Source organism: Acanthopagrus latus, chromosome 9 (genome assembly GCF_904848185.1).
Source record: "Acanthopagrus latus isolate v.2019 chromosome 9, fAcaLat1.1, whole genome shotgun sequence".
NCBI lineage: Eukaryota > Metazoa > Chordata > Actinopteri > Spariformes > Sparidae > Acanthopagrus > Acanthopagrus latus.
This window is the reverse complement of record NC_051047.1, coordinates 22,911,407-22,938,604: the sequence shown is the minus strand read 5'-3', so window position 1 is coordinate 22,938,604 and position 27,198 is coordinate 22,911,407. Positions and strand designations below refer to the sequence as shown.

At 44.6% G+C, this 27,198-nt stretch overlaps 1 protein-coding gene across 3 annotated transcripts in view; it reads right to left on the bottom strand.

The window, feature by feature from the left end:
- LOC119026056 (neuropilin-2-like) overlaps nucleotides 1-27,198 on the bottom strand; it is a 103,369-nt gene that overhangs the window by 60,279 nt on the left and 15,892 nt on the right. For all 3 annotated transcript variants that reach the window (XM_037110146.1, XM_037110147.1, XM_037110148.1), the window contains exons 3-6: nucleotides 14,217-14,398; nucleotides 5,205-5,432; nucleotides 2,123-2,278; nucleotides 1,854-2,023 (exon numbers count right to left, since the gene is read on the bottom strand). In XM_037110146.1, coding sequence (XP_036966041.1) covers nucleotides 1,854-2,023; nucleotides 2,123-2,278; nucleotides 5,205-5,432; nucleotides 14,217-14,398 — 736 coding nt within the window. The remainder of the gene's footprint in view (nucleotides 1-1,853; nucleotides 2,024-2,122; nucleotides 2,279-5,204; nucleotides 5,433-14,216; nucleotides 14,399-27,198) is intronic.

Here is a 27,198-nt window from a genome sequence, read left to right as displayed (position 1 = left end):
ATCTGAAAGATGAGCTGCTCGTCTGGTTCGCTCTCTCTCTCTCTCTCTCTCTCTCTTTCAGCAAAACACTGATCCGTCACCAAACAAAACTCTTGATCATTCCTCCGAAGCAGCACATCTCGGGCTAATCTAATCACAGGGATTTCAAGACGATGGAATATGTTAGCAAACCTTAATCTCACAAGCTTCTTTTTTTTGTGGTGTGAGGTTTTGAGCCAAGCCAGACAGCTCTAAACCTGACCAACTGGTGAATTATGGAAAACGGTTGTGGAGATGATGTGAGCTTCTTGGTCTCAGAAACTTGTTTTCTAGACTGATTGATTATCGTTAAGTCTATAAAATGACAGACAACTGGGAGAAATGCACATCACAGTTTTCCATGAGCTCCAAGTGACATCTTCAAACTGCTTCCTCTGTCCAGCCAACAGTCTAAAAACCCAGAGACTCTTCATGTAACGCCATAAATGACAAATGCAGACAAGTACAAAAAAAACCAAGATGAACTTTTCCTAACCTTAACTGAGTGCTTGCTTCAATCACCACAAATGAAAAGAAAAAAAGAAATACAAAGAAAAGCCTCAAATTTACATATTTGACTTTCACTCTTGAAAAGTGACTGAACCAAAGTACCAAAATAGTTGGCAATTAATTTCGTTTCAATTTATAAATCAATTAATCAAACAGCCACTGCTTTTATATGTAAAACCAAGCGCTGCCAGCTCCTAAATACAGTCATGTTGTGACTTTCATTGCTTGAAAATGGACTGAAACGACCGATCAATTATAAATACTGTAGCTGGAAACTAATTTTCTTTCTTTCTACTGATGTATTAATAGACTAATCATTGCAGCTCAAAAGAAGACTGCCTCGGATATGAGTACAGGAAGGGTTCAAGCTGATAACCTAATGAAGGGAAGCACCTGACGTCAACGCTTCTATTAAAAAAAACAAAACAAAACAAAACAACACAAGATAACGTGCTGTTTGTGGACGGTCTGAATTCGTTTCTCTCTGAGGGGCGAGTGAACCTCACGCTCGCCTCCCCTCCTCTCAGCCAGGCAGCCTCGTAACTCAGGCTCAGGCGCGGGGATGGCACAAAGTTGGCGCGGTGATAGAACACAGGAAACAATGCCTTACCCCCGGCATCTAGCCCGCTAAACCTGGATATCACTACACCTCCTGCCCGCTAACACACACACAAATATAGCTGTGGTGGAGTTATTATGTGCGACATGTCAACACAAGCGGGGAAAAAAAAACCATGCTATTAAAACACAATCTGTTTTTAGTTTAGGTAGGGTGAAGAGTAGTACGGCTGTGTTTCAGGATCAGGATCTTGGATTTGTGGCTGATAAAAAATAGAAACTTTACATTTTCCTCAAGGTTTTGCTGCATTGTTTTCCCAGTTATAAGTTGGTGATGAACAACAAAGTCGTTGTGGATTTCTTTGCGAAGGACTCGAGTCTGATTTTCAACGACAGTCCGAAGGATGTGAATGGTAGAGTCTCGACTGCCTCGTCTCAGTGCCAACAGCAGCTATCATTAGTTTAGAAATGAAGCCCGCTAACATAATCTAATGACTGGCTTCCATGACAAGACAGAAGTTCATGATGATTCAATGATGTTGAATTTCATGCTTTAATTCACTGCAGACTTTTCCGATTGTTTTTCGCGACTCCTAAGATATATGGTTTTTGCTTCAACATAGCTTCCAACACCCAAAATCACCCAAATCTTTCTTTAATCTGAACGAAGTGACTTGTCATGTTATGCACCGTGCCAGATATGTTAATCAGCAACATGAGTCCCACTCTGTTCGCACCACCGGTTCCAGCTGAAGACCGACTCGTACCTGTATGTACTCTCTGTTGCTGTCTTCGTTAGGCGTCCACCCGTTGTCGTTGTAGTTGAGTCGGGCCTGCTGCGGCAGCCAGTGTTCATCGTAGAAGCTGGACGAGGCCGTGATCTGGTCGTTGGAGATCTTTCCGGACTCCATACCGAACGCTTGGCTGCAGTGGAAAGCTGCCAGAGGACGGAAGGAGGGAAGAAGAGAGGGAAAGATTTAGACCAAATATTCTTTGAAAAATAAATAAATAAATGAATAGAAAAACTTCATCTTACCCTCATTGACTTCCTTGTGTGTCATGTTGTATCGAGCGGCGAAGCCATCCTTAGCCACGGCCATGTCAGTGTGGAAGGACAGAGACAGAATCCCAGTCGATGATTGGATCTCAGGGGGCACGCTGGTCCCGCAGTATCGACCAATCAGAGGGCCCACTGTCGATTAGGGAAGAGGTATCGGATTAGCCGCCAGTCTGCCCCCAACTTCTACATGTCATCATCGTTGGTGGGAAGCGACCGTATCATTTCGAGGGGCAAAATCCTAACGTGTGTTTGTTTGTTCTCTTTTTCCCTCCATTATCTCTATCGCTTCCCTCCTCCGCTGACATCTGCTCATCGCTCCGCCCTCTCGTGTCACCACCTCTCTCTCCCTTCATCTATCAACTCTATCTGTGGACTGGACATGGTTTTTACAATGTGTGCTATTTATATATATATGTGTGTGTGTGTGTGTGAGAGAGAGAGAGTGTAAATCCAAAGATCTAAGTGATTCCTCTACTGTCTTCTTTTCTAATACCACAACTTGTACACGTCAACACAAACAGATGAGTGTGATTTAGAGCCCCGGGGTGTGTGTGTGTGTGTGTGTGTGTGTGAGTGTGTGTGTGTGACCTGACTCCTCTCTTACACTCTCTCTCTCTCTCTCACACACACACACACACACACACACACACACACACACACAGAGGAGGCTTGTGGAGGAGGTGGAGGAGGAAAACGAGAAAACAGCCAGCAATCGATCAGCGCTATTGATTTTTTTTCCTTCCCTTTTGGAATGGGTGGATGTTTGAAATAGGGCTCTTGAGCAAATAACAGTAATAACTCTTTGCTTGATAGTGGTGAGGAAAAAGAAAAAAAAAAGGGGGGGAGCTCAAATCCGCAGAGAGGATCTCTATAAATGATGACCCGTGTTTGCATAAAATTCTGGTGAAACAAACTGAATATATATATATATATATATATATATATATATATATATATATTTTAGGATCTAATATTCAATATTTCTAGCAGACAAAAATCGGCTTGTTTCTCGTCCTCACTCTGAATTTTCATTTCAGCAGAGTCGACACGTTTGTCCCTCGCTTGACCCCCGAGAACACATATGTGGTAACACAAACACAGAAACATGATAATAGCAGCACCACTGGCCCTCCACCCCTCCTTTAATACTCTCACATTGTGGTTGTGTGAGTAAGTGGCCTTTCATTTTTGGTAGACGTAGAGGCACTGATTCAACATCTTTACTCAGGTAAAAGTAAGAAGTAGTATAAAAGTCACAAGTGTCCCTCTGAAGGACATTTCTGTGCAAAGCTGACTGAGCCTCATGTCACGTTAGTATAATTCAAAGACTAAAAGATAGAATTAGTAGGATTTGTCCCGGCTGTGAGAATAGTGGACTGTTGAGTTTCATTCCCAGGACGTCAAATTCTGACATTTTTTTGGGGGGGATGGTAAAGCGTCCCGAGCAGCAACAAACTGAGAAAAAGAAAAGAAAATCCAGGCAGAGGGCTGCAGGGTCTCTGCAGATATGAGACACATTTCATCCCAATTCAACTCTCGACTTCCGTCCGTGTGTGATGTGCACCGGCGTCATTCCCCTCAAATGCATTTAAGCTAAAGTAATGAGACTTTTTTTGAAAATGTGAGGAGCAGAAAGTCCAGAAATGTGTGTTAAGAAGTAGCCAGTAAAGGTCAAAGGTAGAAAATAAATGATTACTCAAGCACGAACACTTGAAGTAGTTGAGTCTCTTCTGTCACACATTTGTACAGACAAAACAAACACATTCTTGACTGATTCTTTGCACTCGTTCTCTTTCCCTTTGAATCGAACGATCTTTCCTTTCCTTCGTCCGGCACACGTTCCTTCTCCTCCCTGCCTGTCGTCTCTTCCTGCTCCGGACTCCGAGTCCTTCCCCTCTGAATCTCATCCTGTGCGTTTTCCTTCGCCTTTCAACCTCCTCCCACTTCATTTCACTTTCCTTCCTCTGCTTTCGTTCTCGCTTCTCTCTCCGTCGGTCGGAGGCAGCGACCTCTCCCTCCCCTCCTCCTCTACCGTACCCTCTCGTTTCTCTGCCTTTTCGGTCATCTTCATTTTCGAATCTGCTTAACTCCTCTCATCTCCTGTTTAATCCCACCGCAAAGAGGGACCAAAGGTGTTGTGGCTTCTTCTCACCTCTCCTTTTCTATCCGCCCTCTCGCCTCCCTGACTTCTTCTCTCTTCCTCGGGCTGAATTCATATTTATAGAAGAGTTATTCATAAGAACGAAAGCGCAGTTGTTTGGCTCTCCTTTGCTACTAAAGCTGTTCAGTCTCTGTTGTTAAGTACCTCACAAGATTTAGGAGTTAAGCTATTAAAAAAAAAAAAAATGTCCCCAGTCAATTTGTTCAACGTGTACAACTAAAAAAAAAAAAAAGATGGTATTTATTGCACAAACACAGTTACCAAAAACTGAAATGAAATGGTATAAAATCCCGGAGCAAATCTTTATTTTCTCGCACAAATCTTCCACTTGCTGAACTTCCTTCAAATCCTCCTCTTCTCTGAGGCAGACCAGAGGTCCTCTGGCCCTCTCTTTATTCATCTCCACATCTCCTCCCTTTGTTCCAGTCTTCCCAGCAGTCTAGGAACCTTCGCTGCCCTCCCAGTGCTCCTCTTTTCTCTCTATACCTATTCCATCGCTTGAAACCAGATCCAAGGTCTTTGTGCCTTGGATTTGTCCGTCTTAACTCTTCCAGTCCTCCCAGCAGCTAGACCAGAAATATCCCAGCACTCCTCCTCCTCCTCCTCCACCTCCTCTCACCTCCTTCTCTTTTCTCCCTCCTCTCAGCGACTCCTGCTTTTTTTTCCCCCCTTGAAAACTTATGTTGTCTCTCCACAGTGGGTGCCAGCATCCTGCCTGTAAGCTCAGCTTTCATCTACCAACGCAGCGCTACTAAAATATCTGCTACTCCACCTCAGTCGATAATGATGTAGGCAGGGCAGAGTACACACTGTTTTAACTGCGCTCACAGTGTCGGCTCGTGAAAACGGCTCATCACCCAAAAAAACTCAAAAACGCATCGCGATCGGCAGCCTTACCTCCCGGCAGCCCGTCCCACACCTCCAGCCAGTCGTACTTGCAGTCCCCGTCTCCGCCCGGCAGGGGGTCGTTCTCCAGGTCGAAGGTGAGGAAGCTGAGGGTCACGTCCATGCTGGGCGGGACGATGATGATGAAGGAGCACTCCAGGTTGTGCGGGTACTTGTCGGGGAAGCCCGGGGACTCGATGACGCCCGTAGGACTGGTGAAGTTACGGGAACAGTCTGAACCTGCGACGAGGACACAGACACCAAGTGCATATCAAGAGACAAATATTAAATAGAAAACGTATTTTAAAGCAGTTTTGAGGTTGGTGTGACTCAATGAATGTGAAAAGCGTGAGCACAGAAAAGGGCACAGACGTCAGATTATTATATATATAATTCACTCTATTCTGGGCCGATGCTCGACGTGACTCTTTTTAGAGGAACTCACAGCAAACTGAATAATTTATCTATATTGATCAAATTTAAGTCTTGCTTTGCGATATTAATTCCACTTTAAACACAGTTAATGTGACTGTTGGGCAACATGTAAAGGTGGTTATTAGATCTGTGCATTTGTTGTTAGTGTTGTTAGTGTGTTGATGCCATTCTTGGTCAGCTGTCCTGTGTGATCTCAACCTGGACCAACCTGGTTACATTCAAAAAGTAATTCAATAAAGACAATTTCAGTTTATATTGTTGCAGAAAGGGCCAAAAAAGGGGCATAAAACATCCAGGAAATAAAGTGTTTGATGCTCAAATGTGCCCCCACTCAGTTTTGAAATGAATCCTTGTATGTAGATGTGATTATTTTGGGTAAACACCAAACCCAAGAGTGAAGTGCCAATGCTGAATATGATCAATTATTAATCCAGTGTAGCAGCTCCAGAGAAGTAACACAACTTCTGACTCTGTCACCTCTGAAGACAACAATACAAAGATCGACCGAGTGATAATATCAAAAATCAAAAAAAGTTCAGGTGTTCATAACAGACAAATGTGTCTAAAGTGCTCTTGAGCAGGATGCGGTCTCTCTACCAGCTCTCTGGAAAATGTAGGAGCAACCTTTACCCCGACAGAGACACGGGCTCTTTGAGGATCAACAAAGAGAACAAAAAAAAAAGATAAATAAAAAATAAAAAAATCAAAGTGAGACAGAAGAAAACAAATAAAAACAGAGAAAAGGAAGAAGAAAAAAAAAACAGAGTGGGAAATGAAACTGAGCTCAGGGATAGAGACAGAGAACCGAAGATCTGTGGGTGAAAAAGACAGAAAACCAGGAGTGAGGAGGACTGATGTGGAATCTGTTGATAGAGTCACGGTTGGGTGGTCCTGCAGTTATACACACACACACACACACACACACACACACACACACACACACACTGATCTGGAGTGTAATCTCGGGCTCTTCATCTCTGAATGACTGTAATACCTTCTCTATTAATACTCACACACACACATACACACATACACACTATGGAGTGTATGCGGTCACACCAACTGGACCATTATTCCAGTCCAACCAGCCATGTATGACCAAACCCACACACACACACACACACACACACACACACACACACACACACACACACACACACACACACACACACACACACACACACACACACACACACCCTCTAAGCCTCTTACAGCAACCCACTTCCCTCCTGTCTGTTTGGGCGTCTGCTATTGTGCTCACTTGCTTGCATGAGTAAATAAAGAGAAAGTGAATAAAGACACATCAAGAGAAAGTGTGTGTGTGTGTGTGTATGTGTGTATCCCAGCATGCATTTTAAAAATGTGTGCGTACATGTACAGTCACGTATGTGTCTCACAACCTGTCTGCATCACTCATTAACCCTCTTTTTAATCTGTCTCCATCACGTGTGTCTGACCAGACAGATACACACAGATTTTAATTTATACAGAAGTTCTCTGTAGCTGCTTGATAACTTCCACTTTATGCTCATAACTGCTTTAAATCTACTTTCTTCTGACTCACATATATGTAGAGCTTTGAGTGTTGTCAATAATGAAACTGGTCCACAACTAAAAATGGCTAGTTTGTTCAAGAGAAACTAGGTTGTTACACCAGAGGCCAGACGCATAAACTCTACTGTGGATTCACGATGGAAACTGTGTGTGTTTATTCTTCTGTCAGATTAATAAAGCTGTGCGTACGGCTGATTCGGATTTAAAAATCTCAGTCATCTTAGAAAGAGTCACACACGCACGAGCTGCACAAATCATCTATAAAACCAGGTGTTTTTTTCATGGGAAGGCAGACCATCTCCTTTTTGTGGTGACTGAACCAGGTTTTTCAAGCCAAACCGTAATTTCCTTTTCTTTTTTTAAGTTGCTTTTGCCCCTAAACCTAAGCAGAGTGTATACACAGTGTTGTGACCAGAGAGAATCACAAAAATGAACCTAAAGTTTCAGTTTGTGTGTGGGAAAAGGGTTTTTTTGTGCGTCTGCTCCCAGGGTGAGTCGGACTCAGTCATCAGCCATCAGCAGACTGAAAGACGGAGTCAGACGCAGGCAGAACGTCTGTCTGTGAGAGACGCTGCTCAAAATCAGGTGAATTTTTAATAATTTAACAAACTGCGGTGGGTGTAATCAGGAATATTGATGTTGTGTTTCCTGTCTCCGCCCCTCCTTAAGCTGCAGAAGTTCCCCATTCAGGCTCGTTTGCTGACCCGCATGATCTACATCACAGCGGTCGTCCACTTTTTCCCCTACAGGATCTTTTTTTAGTCCGATGGAGATTGTCTGTTTGTCTTGATACGCGGTCTGTTTTTCTGTCCCACTTTCCTCTCAGATTTGCTTGTTATTTTGACCCCCCCTCCCTCACGCAGTGACCCGCAGATGCAGGCAAACGCACACGCTCACACACAATCACACACACTGTCTCTCACGGGGATCCCCTTGCGTCTGGCCCCCCTGCAGAGTCAGTCGCTGGGTAGCGCAGGTCTGCGTGACTATGAGCATGTGTGTGTGTGTGAGTGTGTATGAGTGTGTGTGAGTGTGCAGAGTGAACGCCTGACCAGTTCTGTTGCCGACAGCGATTTTATTCCCTTCTCATTACTTCATGTTGGTGCACATTGCCAAAACACTTGTGCCCTCCTTTCTCCTGTCTCCACCTCGGCCCTCCTCTTCCGCCTCTCTGCTATCTTTCAAGCACACTCGAGTCCAAATAATGTAGTCCACATTCCAAAATCTTACTACATCTGTCTGTTTTCTTTGACTTCTCCTCATTGTTTCCTCGGCTTCTCTGATCTTTCTTCCTCTCTCCCCTCTCCCGCTGTTCCTTCTTTGCTGTCTTCCCCGTGCATCTTTTCATCCTCCACGGCTCCATCACTCCCTTTTTTTCCCCTCCCACTGTCTCATTTCCTATTCTTTTCTCCTCACTCCCCATCTGTCTGAAGTGGATAAGTGTGAAAGAAACACGTGGTTCAACTATGGGGTAAGGATAGAGGAAGTGTGTGAGTGTGTGTGTGTGTTGCTGGGTAGATCTGGCGCTGGTGCTCATGGCTCACTGATCTCTGGGGTGGGGGCAGGACACAGACTGTGTGTGTGTGTGTGTGTGTGTGTGTGTGTGTGTGTGTGTGTGTGTGTGTGTGTGTGTGTGTGTTTATATGCCTAACTTGTGAGTGTATATTTCCTAAATACAGTGTGTTTCTGTTTATGTGTGTGTGTGGTAAGCTGGCATGCAGATGTCTACTTCCATTCAAACTGTTTTTCATGCCAATGGGCTATTAGTCTGGATCAAACCTACAATTATATCCCCTCCTTCCCTGCACCGATCTCCAACATAAATGCATATGCAGAGGAGACTTAACACACACACACACACGTACACACAGACACACACCGCGGGCCCACACACAGCTCAACAGCTCCTGCACCGCCACAGCTCGTGTGGTTGGATCCCACCTCGCTGTCATTTGTTGTCAGCATACTTGCCAACCTTGAGACCTTAAAAAAAAAGGAGAGGATTTTGAAACAAAAGCCGGGTCACGGTGGTCCGACCCCGGAAAATTTGGGATTCAAGGACTGCGCGGTTCCCCCTCCAGCATAAACTTGTGCAAATCTGTGGCGCTCATTCATTCATGCCTTTGAGAGAGTCTGTGGACGGGGATTTACGTGAAGCGAGGCTCCCCCGTGATTGACAGAAAAATCGACGCGGCAGTTTTTACAGCCCCTTTTCCTTGAAATCTTCATGCAAGAAACAGGAATTCTTCCCTCCAGGGCGCCTGAAATTTGGTTACATTTTCTTTTTCCTCCCCGTTTCTCTGTTCGTCTCTACCTCACTGCGGTGGGCGAGGCGCAACAGTACAGCAGACTACACGCTGTTCAGCGGTAAGGATAACTAAAAGGGTTAAAATTTAGTGGGAAAAATGTAATTATCGAGAGAAATACTGGAGGAAAATTGAGAAATATGGAAGAAATAAGTCGGAAATATGGGAGGAATATGGGGAAAATATGGGAGTAATATGGGAGAAATCAGGGAGAACTGTGACCCTTGGAGGAAACCGGGTGAGGGCAATGAAAAATGGAAGTCCTCCGGGAATATTAGGATGGGATTGGCGAGTATGTTTGTCAGTCAAGTCGCAGGCTCGTTGTGCCGAAGCTCCTCCGACGAATCCCAGCAGGAGTTTCCCTCCATAATAAACTCCTCATTCAACCAAATTACCGCATATGAAATTAAACTGTCAAAGGACAACCACCCCTTCAGCTATCCTAATGCAATTTGCTAAAAGCTCCAAAGCATTTCTTTTAATGATGTATTGCATGGAAATATTTCCAAGATTCATTCTGGAGTTTGGCACGTAGACGAAATTGATGGGAAGATTTTTCAGTCTGCCATAACTCAAAATGCTGTTTGCCTTTTTTTTTCTAATATTGACACACAAACCGGTGTAAACAAACCTTTTTCTAGCAAAGAGAAAGAAGGTGCATTCATCTGTCACCTTATTCCCATTACGGCATAAAATCCCCATCAGTCAGCGGCAGATTGAAAAACAGCTTTCAGCCTCATGAACAGCGATGTAAGCAAAGCCATTATTAGTGGGTGTGTTTTGAAATGGTGCAATATGCTGCAGTTCACGTCGAGGATATTATAAAAATTTCAGGTTTAGGTTCGCTCTGCATTTTGAATAGGGAGAATCACACCTCTGCTGTTTGTTACATTAAGCTCTTTCGCTGCTCACTGGGTCAGGTCTGGATCCACTTTCCCTCAATGAAAACCAGAGGAGGGAGGAGCGAGCGACGTGATTGGTTAGAGCGTGTAATAAAGCGGGGCTGATGGGTAGTCGGACAGAGGAGGAGAGGAAGTGCCTGAAGGTGTTTTGGAGAACGTAAACAACAGCATGTTATGGGAAGGATTGTCACGATAGCTTCCGCGTTACACCGCCTCAGGAGTGTGTGTGTGTGTGTGTGTGGGTGTGTGTGTGTGTGTGTGTGGGTGTGTGTGTGTGTGTGTGGGTGTGTGTGTGTGTGTGTGTGTGTGTGTGTGTGTGTGTGTGTGTGTGTGTGTGTTACTCAAAGCAATGTGTTCACACGGTTGCAACCACGTGGACTCACTTCTCATTTGGGTCAAAATCTGGTTCCCCCACAAGGTAAACCATTAAAATTTGAGGCTCAGATTTGTTTCTGGATCAACGTTAAACTAAAATGAGGTTAAGACTCGATGTTAGGCGTGTTATTGTTAACCCTACGCAGCCCAGCGCCCACTGACCCGTCTAAAGTGACAAAAATAAATCCCGCGTGTGTGTTGCGAGTTCAGATTTGCGTGCAGACACGCGAGCAGCGATTCATCAGTGAGTAACCGTCCAGCCTGCATCAGTGCATTCATATGTGTATGTGTGAGTGTGTGTGAGTGTGTGTGTGTGTCTGGCGAGTTCTGGGTCACAATAACAGCTGGGGGCACACTGCCTAGACAGTGGATTTTGATTGGTCGCCACGTCGAGGCGGCTGCGTTCATATTGGCTGAGGTTTTTTTACTACAGCATCCATAGTATCCATAGTAACAGAGCTGTAAACAAAAACAAGTGTGGCGTATGTGTTTGTTTTGGGGTTCAAGGGTTAAAAAATGTAGTTACCTTTACGTTCACGTGCATTAACTTTCCTTATATTCACGAGCTGTGTGCGTTGTTGTATACTCTTCTGTGTTTCATGTCCATGCTGTCTGTGTGTTACTGTAAACGTATGCACGACATTTCCAGACTGATCAGACTGTTAATCTGTGATGGGTCCAGTAATTAGGACACCCAGAGAGACAATCCTCCTCCAACATGCACGCACTCATTACATCAAAACACAGACCTCAAGGAACAGTAATGGATCCAGACAGAGACCTCCCCCCCACGCACACACACACACACACACACATCATGGAGGAATCGACGAGAAAAGGCAAAACCATCATCCACCATAGCAACACGGGTCGAGGAGACAGATTTGGAAGACTTGGGTACATTGATTTAAACTGCCAAGCCAGTGACCGCAGTTCGAGACTGTGTTTCAACTTCTGTCTGCGCATTTTGACGAGAGATCAACAAATTCGATTTTTAAGGAGCCATCGAGACAATTTCCAGCTGAGTTTATGGCAACAACATCTTGATTTTTGAGTCTCGCTCCCAACTCGTCAAAAACTGATGCTGTGGGATGGTGGCCGACTCGTCCAACAATCCCAGAGCATCAGCATGTGTCCAGTTGGGCGTGATCTTTATCTAACCCCAACCCAAGTGGTTTACGCACCTTAACCTAACCAGACAACAAGCACAGTGTGGTCAGAACATGAAATAGAAAGTGAAACCTAAAGTTGCACCGCATACGTGGTTTGCCCAATAAACAAGGTCCTCTTGCAACAGCTTAGATTTTCACTAATAACAAAGAAGAAAATGAATAAATAGTAAAACCGTTGACTGTTTTCTTTTCAAAACTATTCAACACTTCTCAATAACAAACACTCATTATATCAAATTTTCTGGAAAATGAAAAAAAAGACCCGCAATTCTGCCAAGAAATTAAAAGACAAAATCAAAAGTTACAGCTGTGACTTCACTCCAACGGCCTCTCGACTTGTTTCTCTCCATATTTCCTGCGTCTATAGTGAAAAAGTATATTTTGTTGGCAAGTGGAGGGAACACACAAGTGGAGAGAGGAGAGACTTTTCATCCTCATTTTAGGTAGAATCGAGCAGATTGTGCAGGGCTAGCGCGGATAGATACGTATCTAGACAGTTCAGTTGTGAGAGCTAGGCTTTTTTTTTTTTTTTCTTTTTTGTGTAACGCACACACCAAACACACACATTCACCCTGACACACACAAAATCCAGTCACCCACGCAACCAGACGTTCTGCTGCACCTTCCAGGATAACAAGATCGTGTTAGCAGTATGGCAACAGCTTGAGCGTTCCAAATGGCTCCATCATTACTGCCAGGGAAGGCTGGACACACACACACACACACACACACACACACACACACACACACACACACAAAGTTACACAGACAGAGACGAACTAGAGGAAGTCCTGAATATACTATTGGTGAAAAACGCCAAAGATTAGATTTTCAAGGAGACCTAATCCGCTTTTACATTTTGTTCTATATGTTCTTGTTTAAGTAAAAGAAATTTGAATGTTACAAAGCTCAAAGTCTGAGCTTAACTGTAGTGGACTAACTGTAAATGATTCCCATTAAACTGCTGTGAAAGTGTCTCATGTTCTTTGTTTTTGAAATGTCATCAACCAAAAAAAATCTATCTGTTGATTCACAAATCTCTGCCTGTCGCTCCCGGCTCTGATTTTCTCTCTCTGGGGTGCTGGGGTGTGAACACCGACACCCTTGTTGTTTTAAAGTCATCAGGTGGACTGTGTCAAGCGCAGGCGACAGACCAACACACACACACACACACACACACACAGAAGATGTCCCAAAAGGCCAGAGCCAGCAAGCGAGAAACACCGACAACCGCACGTGTTGTGTTAGTAACCTCAGCCCTCTGTGTGTGAGTGTGTGTGTGTGTGTGAGTCTGTGTGTGTGTCTGTGTGTGTGTGTGCATGTGCGTGTGTGTGTGTGTCTCAGGGGAACAGGGCTCAGGACTCAATTAAGCAGACATGTGTGGAATGCTTTCAGGGGGAACAGGACAAGATGGCTGTGGGGCCGACACTATGCGCCCCTCTGTCTCACTCGCCCTTGATCTCAATTGGTCTCGCTTTGGCTGACCCATGGCAGCGTGAAGGGGAGCCATGTGAGGCGCGCACACACACACACACACACACACACACACAAAGTGCCCTGAGTGTCTCGCCTGGACAGTCTAAAGGGCTCTCCTGGGTCCTCTGCCATGTCTCTCGTCTCGTTCTCTCTGTCCCCCCGTGATACCAGGGAGATAAACGAGGCTTGGTCACCTAATGAAGCATGTTGAGGCTTCTATGAGTAGCTTGTAATACAGCTGATAATACCCTCAGTAAAGGTGCAGTTCCCCGAAAATCTTGTTCACATTTGTCCAGGTAGGTGTGAGGGACACTGACAGGGATGTAAGTCCCTCATTGGTGGGCACCAGTTGTTTGTTGAGGTTAGCGGACTGCTAGCTAGCTTTGCACCTATGTGTAGCCTTCAGATTTAAAAGTTTGGGGAATATTAAGAAACTATTCATAACAGTAACCCTGCTGGCCATTACGAATAGTGCAGCCAGCATCCTGTTGCTGTTTTAGCTTTGACTACTGGAATTTGCGTTTTGGGGCTGTTGCTTGTTTGTTGACATTGACGGACTCTTTGTCTAAGCTAACGTCAGCTAGCGTTACAGACTGTTGGCGGTGTAGGGGAGCAGGAGAGAGGCAAACCACCAGTAAGCATGCATAATACATCAAATATAGATCAGTCCACAGGCTGTTAAAGGCAACCAATGAACCAAGAAAGTTCATAGTTGGATGTGGATGTGTCACATTAACAATGCAAAGTGAATAATACAGGTTAACTGCTTCACATTCCTGAACTATGCCTGTAGCATCCATTTACCTGTTTTGAAGATCTCGTAGCGCAGAGAGAAGCCCGCCCCCTGGTGGGCGTAGTCGGACACGAACTTGATGTGGAGCGACGGCCCGGACGATATGATGGGTGCGGGGGCGATGTTGCTGCAGTGCTTCCCCAGCAGGTCGGCCGACTCCGAGTTCCCATCGTGGATCTCTACGTAGTCGTACCTGCAAGAGGGAGGAGACGCGAATGATATTAAATCCCCCATCCGCCTGATGTACAGACATTTAATGAAACCTCTAATGAGGTATTCTGAGGAAGAGCGGAGGAGAGAGAAGACTTTCATTTGAGAAAGAGGAAATTGTTAAATCCTTCCAAGCTGCTTTGACTCTCGTGTTATTAGTCTTTCTTTTTTTCCTTTATTAGATTTTTCATCTGGCAGGCGTCGCATCGGATTTGACAACAAAACAGAAGCAATGAGCAAATTGTTTGCATCTATCTATCTATCGGCGGCGAGGGGGGGGAACCTCTGAAAGCGCAGTCACCGTCGGCGGAAGCACGAGTGTCATTACAGTTCGGATAAAAGCAGCAGAAGACATTGGCAGCTCACAGATGGCGGAGGAGGAAGAGAACCACCTGCATTGGACGGAATAGGAGGAGAAACCTGTTTAAGATTCTCTAACTGCACTGTAATTGACTGATTAAACACTCTAACTGCTTTGGGCTACAGAGCATCATTATATGGATTAGATCTATATTATAATACAAACAAAAGGTGAGTGGGAATGTAGGAAGCCGTGCGCCCTCTCAGCTCGCATGAGGAAACACGTGGGCCGTCTTTCAGGGACTAATCTAACTCCTTTTTTCCACTTGATATCTTCAAATTTAATGAAAAGCTTCAAGATTTTCCCGAAGCGACGCTTGTCAGAATAAATTATCGATGAATGAGTCTTACGTCGTGCAGGAAAACAGACTCGAAGTGTACCTTCACGTGCCTTTTGCTTTATGTTGCAGCGCATTCATGACGGAAAAAAACGGAAACATTTGTTAACGACTAGGAAAATTGGGCTGTAAAAGAAGAGGGAGAATTTATTGGGTACTGGCAAAAATTGGCCGACCATCACTGTCCCAGAACCCCACATTAGGGATTAATGCAATAAATACAAAGATGTGAATTAAAATGACTTTTAATTTGCCTTTAAGTCACAGCTCACAGTATAATAACTGTTAAAAAATATAGAAAATGTACAAAAAGTTGAATTTATGGTTCACAATTTGCTGATTTTTACATCACACACATGGAAACATTGCAGAAGGAAGTAAATGTTTGGTTGATGGTGGGAAACTTTTTACTAATTCACATATTCCTTAGTAATTTATTACTAACGTGTAACTTGTAATACGGTATTATATTCCAACAGTTAGCTGCTGTCCACATAAAGTGACCCTGATCAACCTTAAGAAATCAGAATAACATTATTTCTGTGGATTTAGGGACTCTATAAATGCTGTGACCCATCTTCCTTGTTGTCTCCATGATGTTTTCAGACACTAAAGTCGGAAGAACGACTTCCCAACACGAGAAGAACGGGAGCATCTGGAGGAGCATGTGAATGTCAGGGTTTACACGAGGGTCCAGTCACGGTGTGAGAGCGCACCGTTCACAGGCTTTTTTTGAACTGTGCACGAACCCTCCAGCCTTTGATGCTAAAAAAAACAGGATTAACGTGGAACAAATGACTCTGGTTTACATCTCTGCCTGGTTCTAATTCAATAACGTTAGGAACTCTGCCCGAGGCCGCTCACTCCTCAGAGAAATTCACATTTTCCACTTTTTAGACTGGATTAAGGCTGCTTCATCAGCTTCCTGGTTCTTACTTCCTTAGAAAATATCTCACATGTTCTGCTGACTATTGTGCTGTAGGTGGGCTGTGCTGACTTATCACCAAGCAAGCTGGCTGGGACTAAATGAAGGAATAGATGAATTAGGAATAACGAGGTTTCCTCAGCATGCACACTAGATCAAAGTTGATTAGAATATTGACAGCTGACATTAAAATGACAAAAAGCGCAGCAACTTGTTTAAAGCTCTTTGTGAATTCAACCTAAAAATACCCACACAGGACAGTATGTGTTCTTTTGCTGAATATCACACATCAGCAGAGGACAAAAATGGGGTCTGAATGGAAATCTATTTTTATTTGTCTTTCTTTCATGTTAACTGACCACAAATGTTTCGGGCCTATCTCCAGAGCCACAGCAGGAGCGCTGCCTCTGTGTCTGGATACCAAAGACACACCTGCCCGCCTCTAAAATAGCTTCCGGGAAAAGACAAAAATTCCTCGAGCAACTTGTTACGGAAGAAGATATAAAGTTTGACTCAGAGGTAAGAGAACTCAGCTGGGCCACCGGTTTGAAGTTAAGTGAAAGGAAAAGAAACGTGTTTTTTTTTTGCACATCTTCGTCCATCAGATCGATCAGTTCTGACCGCTCTGCAGTGAACTGCTCCGCTGTTGAGCTTTCTACATTTCCCTGAGGTGATCGCCCTCAAACCTAAAGAATCCAGGGTACACAGTGTACAGATTGAAACGTATGTCAGAAGGCCTCGGCGACCCGACAGATGAAGTTTCACGCACCGCTTCCTGTTGCTACTGTACACACACATATTAAAGATACATGAATATATAAGGGGTGTTAATCTTTTCACTATTTGTGAGCATGCCGTCACCGTTACGTGGACTATCATTACTGAAACCAAGACGGAAAAACACCCTTATAAACACACACTGACTCACACACACATATACTGGTTTTGTCACTTATGAGATGGATTAATTAAATCAGAACAACCATAAAGTTTACATCCGTCTGATTCCCTGAAACTACAGAGAACAGGAGTTGGTTCGATGCTACAGCTGACAAGAGTACAGACGAGAACTCCGCTGTGCACGGAGACGCTGTAATGTGTGTCGCTGTAGCTCCGTGTGTTCTGACAGGTGAGCAAGCTCCCAACATCACGCGGGTCACGCCACCTCCCACTCTCCCCATCATGCTTTGTGTCTGCTTCTCCGGGAACGAACGCCACGGTCGTGACGCAAGCTGTCACCGCACTGGGAAGCGTGTGTGTGTGCAGCATCTGTACGCGTACGTTTCACGGATCCCGTGTCGTGTTTTTTTTTTTTTTTCATGAGAGAACGCCTCGTCCCGGCGACAGCTTCCTCCTCCTCCTCTTCACTGTAATGACAACTTTGTTTAACTCCAATCCTGACAAGATCTTTCTCTCTCTCTCTTCCCTTAATTATTTTCCATCGCTTCACTTTTCAACACTTGTCTCTTTTTCTTTTTTTTCTACTATTCTTTGTCTTCTTTTTTTTTTCTCTCTCTCTCTCGCTCCACTTTTCCCTCTCCAGCTCTTCTCTAATGTGCTGTCAGGCACATAGCCAGTGGCCAAGAGCCAACGTGTGGGTGAGGCAGAGGAGGCAGAGACGGGGAAGAGAGAGGACATTAGAATTTGCAAATATTTGAATTTGAAACTACCATTTATCAGCGAAATGAAGCGTGACACAGACAGACGGACAGACAGATAAATAGATAGATAGATAGATAGATAGATAGATAGATAGATAGATAGATAGATAGATCAGATTCAGATTCATCCAACCCAATTGACCTAATAAAATGGTGGCAGCTTACATTTCTGCAAACCACTGTTACGTCCCACATTTTTACGTGTCATATCGGGCTGAATAACGTTCATGTTTTCATATTCCCGACCTGTCATGTCTGGAAGGTGGCCTGATGGTTGTCGAGGTACCGTGCGTTTCAACATTTGTGAGCGTGACGGGAGGTCAGGACATCTCCTGCTGTGTTTGTGGCGATCAAAACATGTAATTTAAGCCACAAACGTGATCTTTTTCTAACCCTAACCAGGTGGGTTTCGTGCCTCGACCTTTCTCAAAACCTAAGCACGGGGCTGTCATGAGCTTAAGCCATAAAACTGAACCTGAATTAAACGCATAAGTTGCGACACACAGTAATGCGAGATTTCACTTTATCCACTGCGGGGGCCAAGGCACCGAAACAAAGTGAAAGAAGATTTCAAATGTAGCCGGCGCAGAGTCAGAGAGAGAACATGACACTGCACTCGCTCCTGCCAGCTCCTCCCCTCTGACAGACAGAGACAGGTGTCCCTCCCTCCCTGCTGCTCTCTGCCTTTAGGTCACATAAGTCAGCATGCACACGTACGCAGGGGACACACAAACTGTCTGTCTCACCCACAAACACACTGACGCACAAACACAGACACACAGCCCCGTGGCCATGCACTCAGATGGATCTATAGAAGGGTTTGAGATTTTTTTTTTTTCCCCCCCCCTCAAAACTGCCTCTGTGTAGGAGGAACACAGCTTCTAACAAACTGCTTAATCCCATCATCTCTCCCTCTCGCGCTCTCTTTCCCGATATATTCCACTGCAGCCAATCAGAGGTTTGTTTTGGGACTTGCCATAGGGAATGACGAGCAGTGTGAATGTGTTTCCTCCCCACTTTTCCCTGAAATTCGCTTGTTAACAAGCCGTACATGAGATGTTTTTGTTGTTTGTTTGTTTTTTTTCCCCACTGACATGAAGAGAAAACAATAGTTGGCACCAACACGACACGGGAGGTTACAGCTGCTACAGACGGGCGAACATTCACGATGCACAGATTGAGCTTGTGGAAGGAGACTTAAAACTAAAACATTTGACATTTTGAGAGATTCATGTGTGTTTGTGTTTTGTGGGGTTGGGGGGGATCTCACGAGAGACAGAAGCTCTCCCACGCCCTTCTGACGTGAGCCAAGGAAAAGGTTTGGATACAGATGCACTTCCACCCCTCCTCCTCCTCCTCCTCCTCCTCCTCCCTCTCTCCCTCCTTCCAGCTTTGGTCTTAATTGCCTTTCACACGTTCTGTCTCTCTCTGTAGGTCGGGAGTTGTCTTTTTACACCTGCACATTTCTTTCAAACATCAGGGGTGCCCTTAGCAGCAGACAGAGCGTCTGCACCACAGACACATGGACAAACATAGACACTAAAAAAGAGCCCAAAGCAGGCCAGAATAGTTGGGTAGATATGTGACGTGAGCGGAAACTGCGATGTTTTGTTGAGCTGTGCACTCAGTGTTCAAACTCAGATATCTTATTCAAGGTAAGAGCGTGTTTCATTTGGTCGCCTATTGCTAAAAACTTCCAAATTTCGCTGGAAGAGAAGTGAAATCACCTTTTTTGAAAGGGAAATGAAACAGAAAACGATGACTACATTCATGCACATACTCCATAAACAAAAACAGAACACAGAAAACAGAAGTAAAGCGACTCTTCGCTCAGAACAAGAACAATTATGGAGGTGGTGGATTCAGCCGTGCCCTCTGACTGTTCACAGATGCCTCCTGCAGGGCTGATAACTCCTTCGAGGCATGATGGGCTCCAGTTCAGCAGCTGCCACTGATGTTATCTACCAACACCTACTTCTTATTCTCATGAACGAACATCCCTGGAGACAAATAGTTTCAAACTCTACACATTCTTACGCAATGGTTAGCATTCGAAACAAAGAGCTCAGTGTTTACAGACAGCGCTGAAACACCAAACCCCGATCGTCGCCCTGTACACACTGTATATATTATACTATATTCACACACCTGTGCGGAGTGAAAGCAGCCGGAGTCAGTCTGTCAGTGAAGCAGTTAATAGAGAGTGAGGAGGATGACTGACTTCACTGTTATCAAGTAATAGGCCTATTACTGCAGACAGATGGACAGTGTGTGTGTGTGTGAGTCTGTGTCCGACCGGCAGTAGTCTCCAGGACAACCAATCGATTCCTCATTATGGCTTTAACACACATTGATCAGGGTCAGTCCTTCAAAGGCGCGCACACACACACACACACACACACACACACACACACACACACACACACTACAGTAACAGACATAGATCAGACAGACCTGCAGGGCATCGGGGAGTGTTAGTAAATCAGACCACTAATATTATCATCATTACCTGCCTTCCTCTGTGTGTGTGTGTGTGTGTGTGTGTGTGTGTGTGTGTGTGTGTGTGTGAGAGAGAGAGAGAGAGAGAGAATGGATTTCCTAAAATCACCACCTTGGAACTCAACAAATCTTTACATTTCAGACCTTCCTCTTAAACCCCAGGACGGTGTCCAAAATCCCTCCCCGTGTCTTCTGCAGAGCTCTATATATTTACCCTCCAACGCCACTTTATCTGTCCTTGTCCGTTCTGCTAACAATCCCACATTTTATTGATGTTAAAGTTGCTGGTGTATGGCGCAAAAAAATGATAAAGTTCAGGAAGTGTTTTTCAATTTACTACTCGCCGTGAGGAGTGTCTTTGCAGTCGAATGAGTTTTGAGAAGTTAAGGATGCCTTTTTCTAAAGTGATGAACCCACGCCGTGTTAACTTCCTGGCTGCAAACCGCCTCCTCAACTAGCTCCGTTTAATGAATGTGCACCATATGTATAACTGTGTGTGTAAATTGTGTGTATCACATCGTATCGTATCGTATCATACCGTATTGTATCATATCGTAACATATCGTATCGTATCATATCATATCGTATCGTATCCCCTCAAAAACATCACAATAAGCAAAACTACCAATGTAGGCACTGGTGGACCATTAATGTTACAGAGGTTTGATTATAAACTTGAAGCAAACATTTATAGCTTCAGGTTTATTCGTTTGACTTTTGATTGATTTGATTGATTGATTGATTTATGACATTTCTGAGACACGTCGTCCTGCAAAAAACATGAGCCAAAGTGACCGTGACAACTGTACGGGACGACAGCTTGGTTCACATCCCTTTAAAAGGCATCTACAGTAATTACCTTCTTAAAAAAAGGTTGCCTGGCGAAGTCCTCCGATTTTTTCAAAAAGCGGATTAATGAACCTTTTAACAGCACACCTCGATCCAGAGCTCCTCTCCTGCCTCCTCTGTCTGTAGCTTTCTATTAAAGTTGTCTTTCGGGCTCTGTGCCGGGACGCTTGTCTGGACGCATGACTCTCCTGCTGGCAGAGTCGCCGTGATGTTAATTCAAACATGCAGGCAGCTGCTAAATGCCCACAGCTGGTAAGTGAACATCCACTGTCACTCCGAATGCTGTTCCACTCTCTGTCGCAGAGTCTCTTCATCTCTCCCTCACAACTTTCAATTTTTTTTTTTTCTCTCTCCCCTCTCTGCCCTCAGGCCGGTGTCACATCGCATCACTCTACCTTTATGCTCCTCTCTTGGCCGTGTCAGGTGTGAGAAAACGAAGAGAAGAGAAGAGAAGAGAAGAGAAGAGAAGAGAAGAGAAGAGACAGACTTTGCCGGCATAAAGTTAAATGATTGATAGCGGCAGAGTACAAAGACAAGGTCTAAATCATTAGTGAAACCATTATCGTTGACTGCAGCTTCTCCGTCATATAAATCACTCTTTAACTCACCGCTTTCCTCCACACATACTGTGTTAGCCACGTAACCATGAAGCTGCCTACGTGCACGTCTGCCTCTTGTGCTTCCACTGCATGGAACTTTATTTGAGCGCGTGAAAAATGCTCGAGCCTCCCGTTTCTGCAAGCAAATGTGAGCCTTATACTGTGTGTGTGTGGCTGTCTCATATCAATATTACAGATAGCATCTGCCTCGGGTGTGATATGAGGTAAAGGAGAACTGGAGAGGGTGGAGAACGACGAGTGGATGAGGATAAGAGACAGACATATAGGAAGGGGGATTTAAGTGATGGATAGGCGCAGACTGGAGGATAAAAGGAGGATGAAGACAGATATAGGCTGCAGAAAAACGTCCGTAAATGATAAAGAGAAGAAGAGGAATAGATGCATTTTAAAGAGGGAGACAAAGGGAGGAGGGGGAGATGAGAAAATAAGAGTGCGAGAGAGAGAAAGGAGGAGGAGGAGGAGGAGGAGGAGAGCATGGCATTTGGCTCGCTGCCTTTTTTTTTGTTTTTTTTTTCATAAGCAATGCTGAATAATGATTTGGCCTATAAAAGATTGGCACTCTGCAGAAGGATGAGGACAAGGAGATGAGAAGGAAGGGAAGGGAAGGAAAGAGGAGGGGAGATTGAGGTGATGAAGGCGTGCAGGGAGGAGTAGGGAAATGGAGGTGGGACCGAGGGGGGGGGAGGCGCAAGAGCAGACGAAAGATGATAGATGGGGTCCATTGGGCAGTGGTGGTGGTGGAAGGAGGGAGGGAGGGTGGGGTGAGGAAGGGTGAGATGAATGGGAGAGTGGGAGAGGACAGGAGAGGAGAGGGAGAGAGCCAGGAGGAAAGAGGAGAGGAGAGAGAGAGGTAGCTGTCAGGATGATTTGAGCCTGCCCTCAACGGACCCTGACGCTGCACTTTTGCCTCAGCAGCTGTGTGTGTGTGTGTGTGTGTGCGTGTGTGTGTGTGTGTGTGTGCTCTTTCCAAACACTCCAAATAGAGATCTTGCTTTCAGAGACAGCAGTGCAGCGAGCTAAGAGGAAAATGTGAAGTAGACGATCCACCGCCGCTTCAAAAAGGCCAATAGGAGATTTTGCAGCCGTTCTTTGACCTTAAGTTAACCGCCGCTGCGGTGCTGCCACACCGCGCTCTGACAGGTTCATTTGCATCAGAAATATTCATAATTTAAGGGCATTACTCTGTTCGAGGAATACAAATTTAAATAAATTAAGTGTTTTTTTTTTTGTTTTTTTTCTCTACTGTTATACTGTCATTGACATTTTAGGGAATTCATTTGCTTTTGTTCTCCTGCTGAGGATCAGAGGAGAAGATGTATTCCTCTCTTATCTGAGTCTATTACATGTGAAGGTGGAACCAGCAGCAGTTAGCTTAGCTTAGCTTGAAGGGGTGAAACAAGCCATACAGTAGGCTTTGTTCTGTCCGAAGAGAGGGAAATTCAACTAAATCAGCACTTTTAAAGCTCTCTTATGAACATGTTAAAGCTCCTTCGAGAGTCTCGTCGTCATCCCAAGGCTGCCAGGCAGCTTACTTCCAGTCTTTTATGCTAAGCTAAGCTAACTACAAACCTTCTTGTGAATTGGACATTAAATGCAATACAGTTATTTGTTTCTTTCCTTGTAAAAAGTGTCAATATGTCGATATCTGCTTCCGTTTCCAAAGTGCATCCTGCCTCCCAACAGCAGTTTGAACTGATTTAACCATTTACACTACTTTCATTAAAGAAGACATTTTATTGATGGTAAACAGGTCAATTTTTACCCATACAGACAACAGTAACCAATTAAGGATACGTCTTTGTCATCCCCAGACTCCCTTAAGAAAACCTTAATTTAAACACTTGTTGCATTAGGACAAACTTTTTAAACTGTGTGAAACAATGTCTAGAACACATTCTTATGTATCTGGGTATGCGTGTTAATTCAGCTAATGTTAGACATGGAGATATATCTTTGTCTACACATATGTGCGTGTGTGCATGTATGCGGTGGAAGTGACATCTTATCGCCAGAGGTCAACTTGTGATGCATGTCGAGGCGCATGTTAACGCCAGGTGTGAACAGACAGCCTCAAAGCTTGTCCACTTGTGATCGGATCACTCGGCACGGACGGTAATACCAGATCCGAACCGCTTGTAAGCGAAAGACAACTTTCTCTCTGATGCAGTTTCGCTCGGAGCATGCTGAAGCTGGAAGTCACGGTAAAAGACACAAGGTGGACGTTTCTTCAACATTTCCCTGCCTCGTAACAGGCATACCCATGTCTGCAGACACAGCTGTTGGGTGATAACTGAATCCTGTCACCCCATGATGGATGTCATGTGATGGGAAATGGGAAGTCACGGTGAGTCATGCCTGGCCGTGGCTGTACTGATCTTAGAGGGGCCACGAGCTCTTCTCCCTGCTCACCCCCTCCAGCTGTCCCCCCCCCGCACTTAAATTGCTACTGTACATGAATCTTAATGAAAACATCTCTCCCTCTCTCCGTCTGACCACCACTCCATCGATCCTGCCTGCAGAGCCAGCAGAGTGCTTGACAAAATGTGATGCATTATAGATTACAGATTACCATTTTAAATTGCAATCAGGCGCCGTAATAGATTAGATTGCCTCAACGCAGTGACATAAAACAACCCCTGTCTGACCGGGGGCACGCAGATTCATAACAGCGCGGGAGTGTGTGTTGATACCGAATGTTTTATGCGATAAAGACAGAGAGAGAGAGGGGGGAACCATATTGTCTGCTCATAATGTAGTCTTTGTGGACGAACACAGACGACCGCTTTGTCTCGACAAGACGAGGGTGTGTGTGTGTGTGTGTGTGTGTGTGTGTGTGTGTGTGTGTGTGTGTGTGTGTGTGTGTTGGGGGGGATTAGCAGCAGTATTCAGTTTCTCAAAGCTATAAATTACAAGAGGAGAAACATATGGATAATGTTCTAATGACCGTGTCAAATCAATCTGATGATTCAAGAAGAGGATGTTAAAGGGGCAGTTCACCACCAAATCAAAAATGCTTAGTTTTATCCCTCTGGATTGTTGCGACCTGGTTATTCAAGGTAATCCACAGACCGTATTGTGAGCAGTTTCATGTGGGAACTATTTTCTTTTGCTACCGAGAGGCTCATGAACGTGACAGCGCAGGATGTAAACATCAATGGCCGCCTCCTCGGCTGAGCTATAACGTTAGCTAGCCACTTGTCAACAACTAGATGCAATACTTTCTTCTGCGCAGCAAAACGTAAATAGCAGTAGTTCCTACATGATACTGCTCTCAACATGGTCCATCTCTGGGTTAGCATTTTCAAAATTCCTGTCTCTGCAACCTACACACTGAAAATAGTGCAGCCAATAGCTCAAGTACGACACGACCACAGGAAGAAGGGAAAGAAGTTTTAAAAGTTGGACAGCGGTGATGAAAAAGTTGATGTCTGCGTGAGACAAAGTTGACTCCGAGGATGCATTGAAGTACAGTATGCGGGCAGTAATGGTTTTATCATTAAAAATGTGTCTATTTTCAGATGAAGCAGGAGCAGAAATTAACCTTAACCTGGTTGCAAACAGTAAGCTAGTAAGTAAACAACCTAGCCGCTCTTACCTTTCCTTTTGTGGGGATTAGGCTGATTGAACGCCAGGACTCCAAAATCCAAAACAAGCTTCTCCCGTCACTATTTTGCATGTTCAAAGGTTTAAATGAAAATATGTCTGGCTATATGAGACTATATCTGAAGTAACCATTTCAAATTTGAGTCTTCCCAAATGTATTTTCTGGCATTCTACTTCCAATATATTCAAGAGAAGGCGCGCATTCTACGGGTCGATATCCCCAAAACCCTGCAACTAGCACCAAGACAAACTAGAAGGATAATTAGCACTACTTTACTAATTTTGATTTTGTCTTTTTTTTGTGTGTGTGTGTGTGGGGGGGTTGAACTGTCCCTTTAAATATAGCAGTAAGAGCCAGAGAGAGAACAACACTGGAAAGCCAGGGTCAGGGTTGGTGCCGACAATCACTCGATGACCACGTACGTCTGCCCTCCACAGACACCCACTGCTTCATCTCCTTGGCCTCTTTGCCCTCTGAACCCTACAGCTCAATTTCAGCCTACTGCTGCACACACACAAACACACACCAACACAGACACACACACACGCTCCAGGCGTAGGGCGTCTGTAGACTTAAATAGCTCTGCGCTGTAGGACAGTTGTAAATAACAGCCTATTAGACCTGAGATGTTACCACCAGCACTGCACATATCTCACTTGTACTGGCACGGTTCAACATTTACTTTCCAGCGAATGCAACTTGTCGTTACTGGAAGCGCTCTGAGCTGGAGGAAAAAAAAAATGTTTTGACACACACAGAAAGTCTTAGAAGAACCACAAATACACACAGACTGTGTGCATACACCATAATAAATAAATCAGAGCCTGTTGTTTCCAGCAGATCAGCCAGATTTTTGCTCCTCCTGGAAAACTACTGGACTTTAAATGGATAAAAGAAATTCAAAGAGGAAGAGGAAAGAAGGGCCTGGGGGGCGGGGGGAACAATAAAAAAGCATCAAATTGATCCAAGTGAGAAGAAACAGAGAGTCAAACTAAAAAATAACGAGAACAGGGAGACAGGCGGAGAGGCATGTTTTCCATTTCCACAGCACAGCGCGAGAGTAAAGCAGAGCAGAGCAGAGCGCAGCGTGGCTTCAACCTTTCAGCCTCTCGACAAACAGCCGGCCGGTGAAATATTGATGCTTCAATTCCAACAAAGAAATGTCTGAATGATTCTGGTACATCTGAGTGGGGAAATTCGCCTATCTATAATTGATACGGCTGAAATGTTAATAACTGGACGGGGGAAAGCACCGGAACAGAGAGGGGAAAAGTGTAAGTGTACAGGTTTGTAAGTGTGTGTGTGTGTGTGTCAGTCGGTTTGTATCTGTTCCCATTAGATATCTGAAAGCCAGTGGTCCCTTCTCTACTATGTGACGGATGGCTTCATATGTAGCGTGACGGCCATATGAAGATGATGTCATAACGTCATCGCCAGGCATCATCCTCGTCTTCAGCGACTTGTTTTTTGTTTCTCAAATGAAATATTTGCTTCCTCAGTGCCTGCAGAATCAAATGTGTCATCAAATTGTTTCTTTGATTAACTCGTTAAGTTGGTTTTATGATGTTAATATTGGACTTTCATCGCGGAGTCATATTGTTGGGAGTTGTGGGTATAATTGGCGTTTTATGAGCCGCAGCTCCGATTGGACCCGCAGCCATCTGTGGGGAAGGGAAGGGGATCTCTTTTATGATAGCCCGTCCTTTTACAACGTGTTAACTCTGGTAACTTTGTCACAGTGCTTGGGCCGGATCAGAAAACTCTGCAGCAGCTGGCTAAAAAACCCCGATGATACTTTGTACTGTATGTCTGCACAGTTTTATCAAGAGTGGATTCAAGCACTTATGAAGCTCTTTCAAGGTGCATCAAGCAAAACCTGTCCAGACTCTTGGAGCGTTTGTTATCACTAAACTATCTAAGTTGTTGC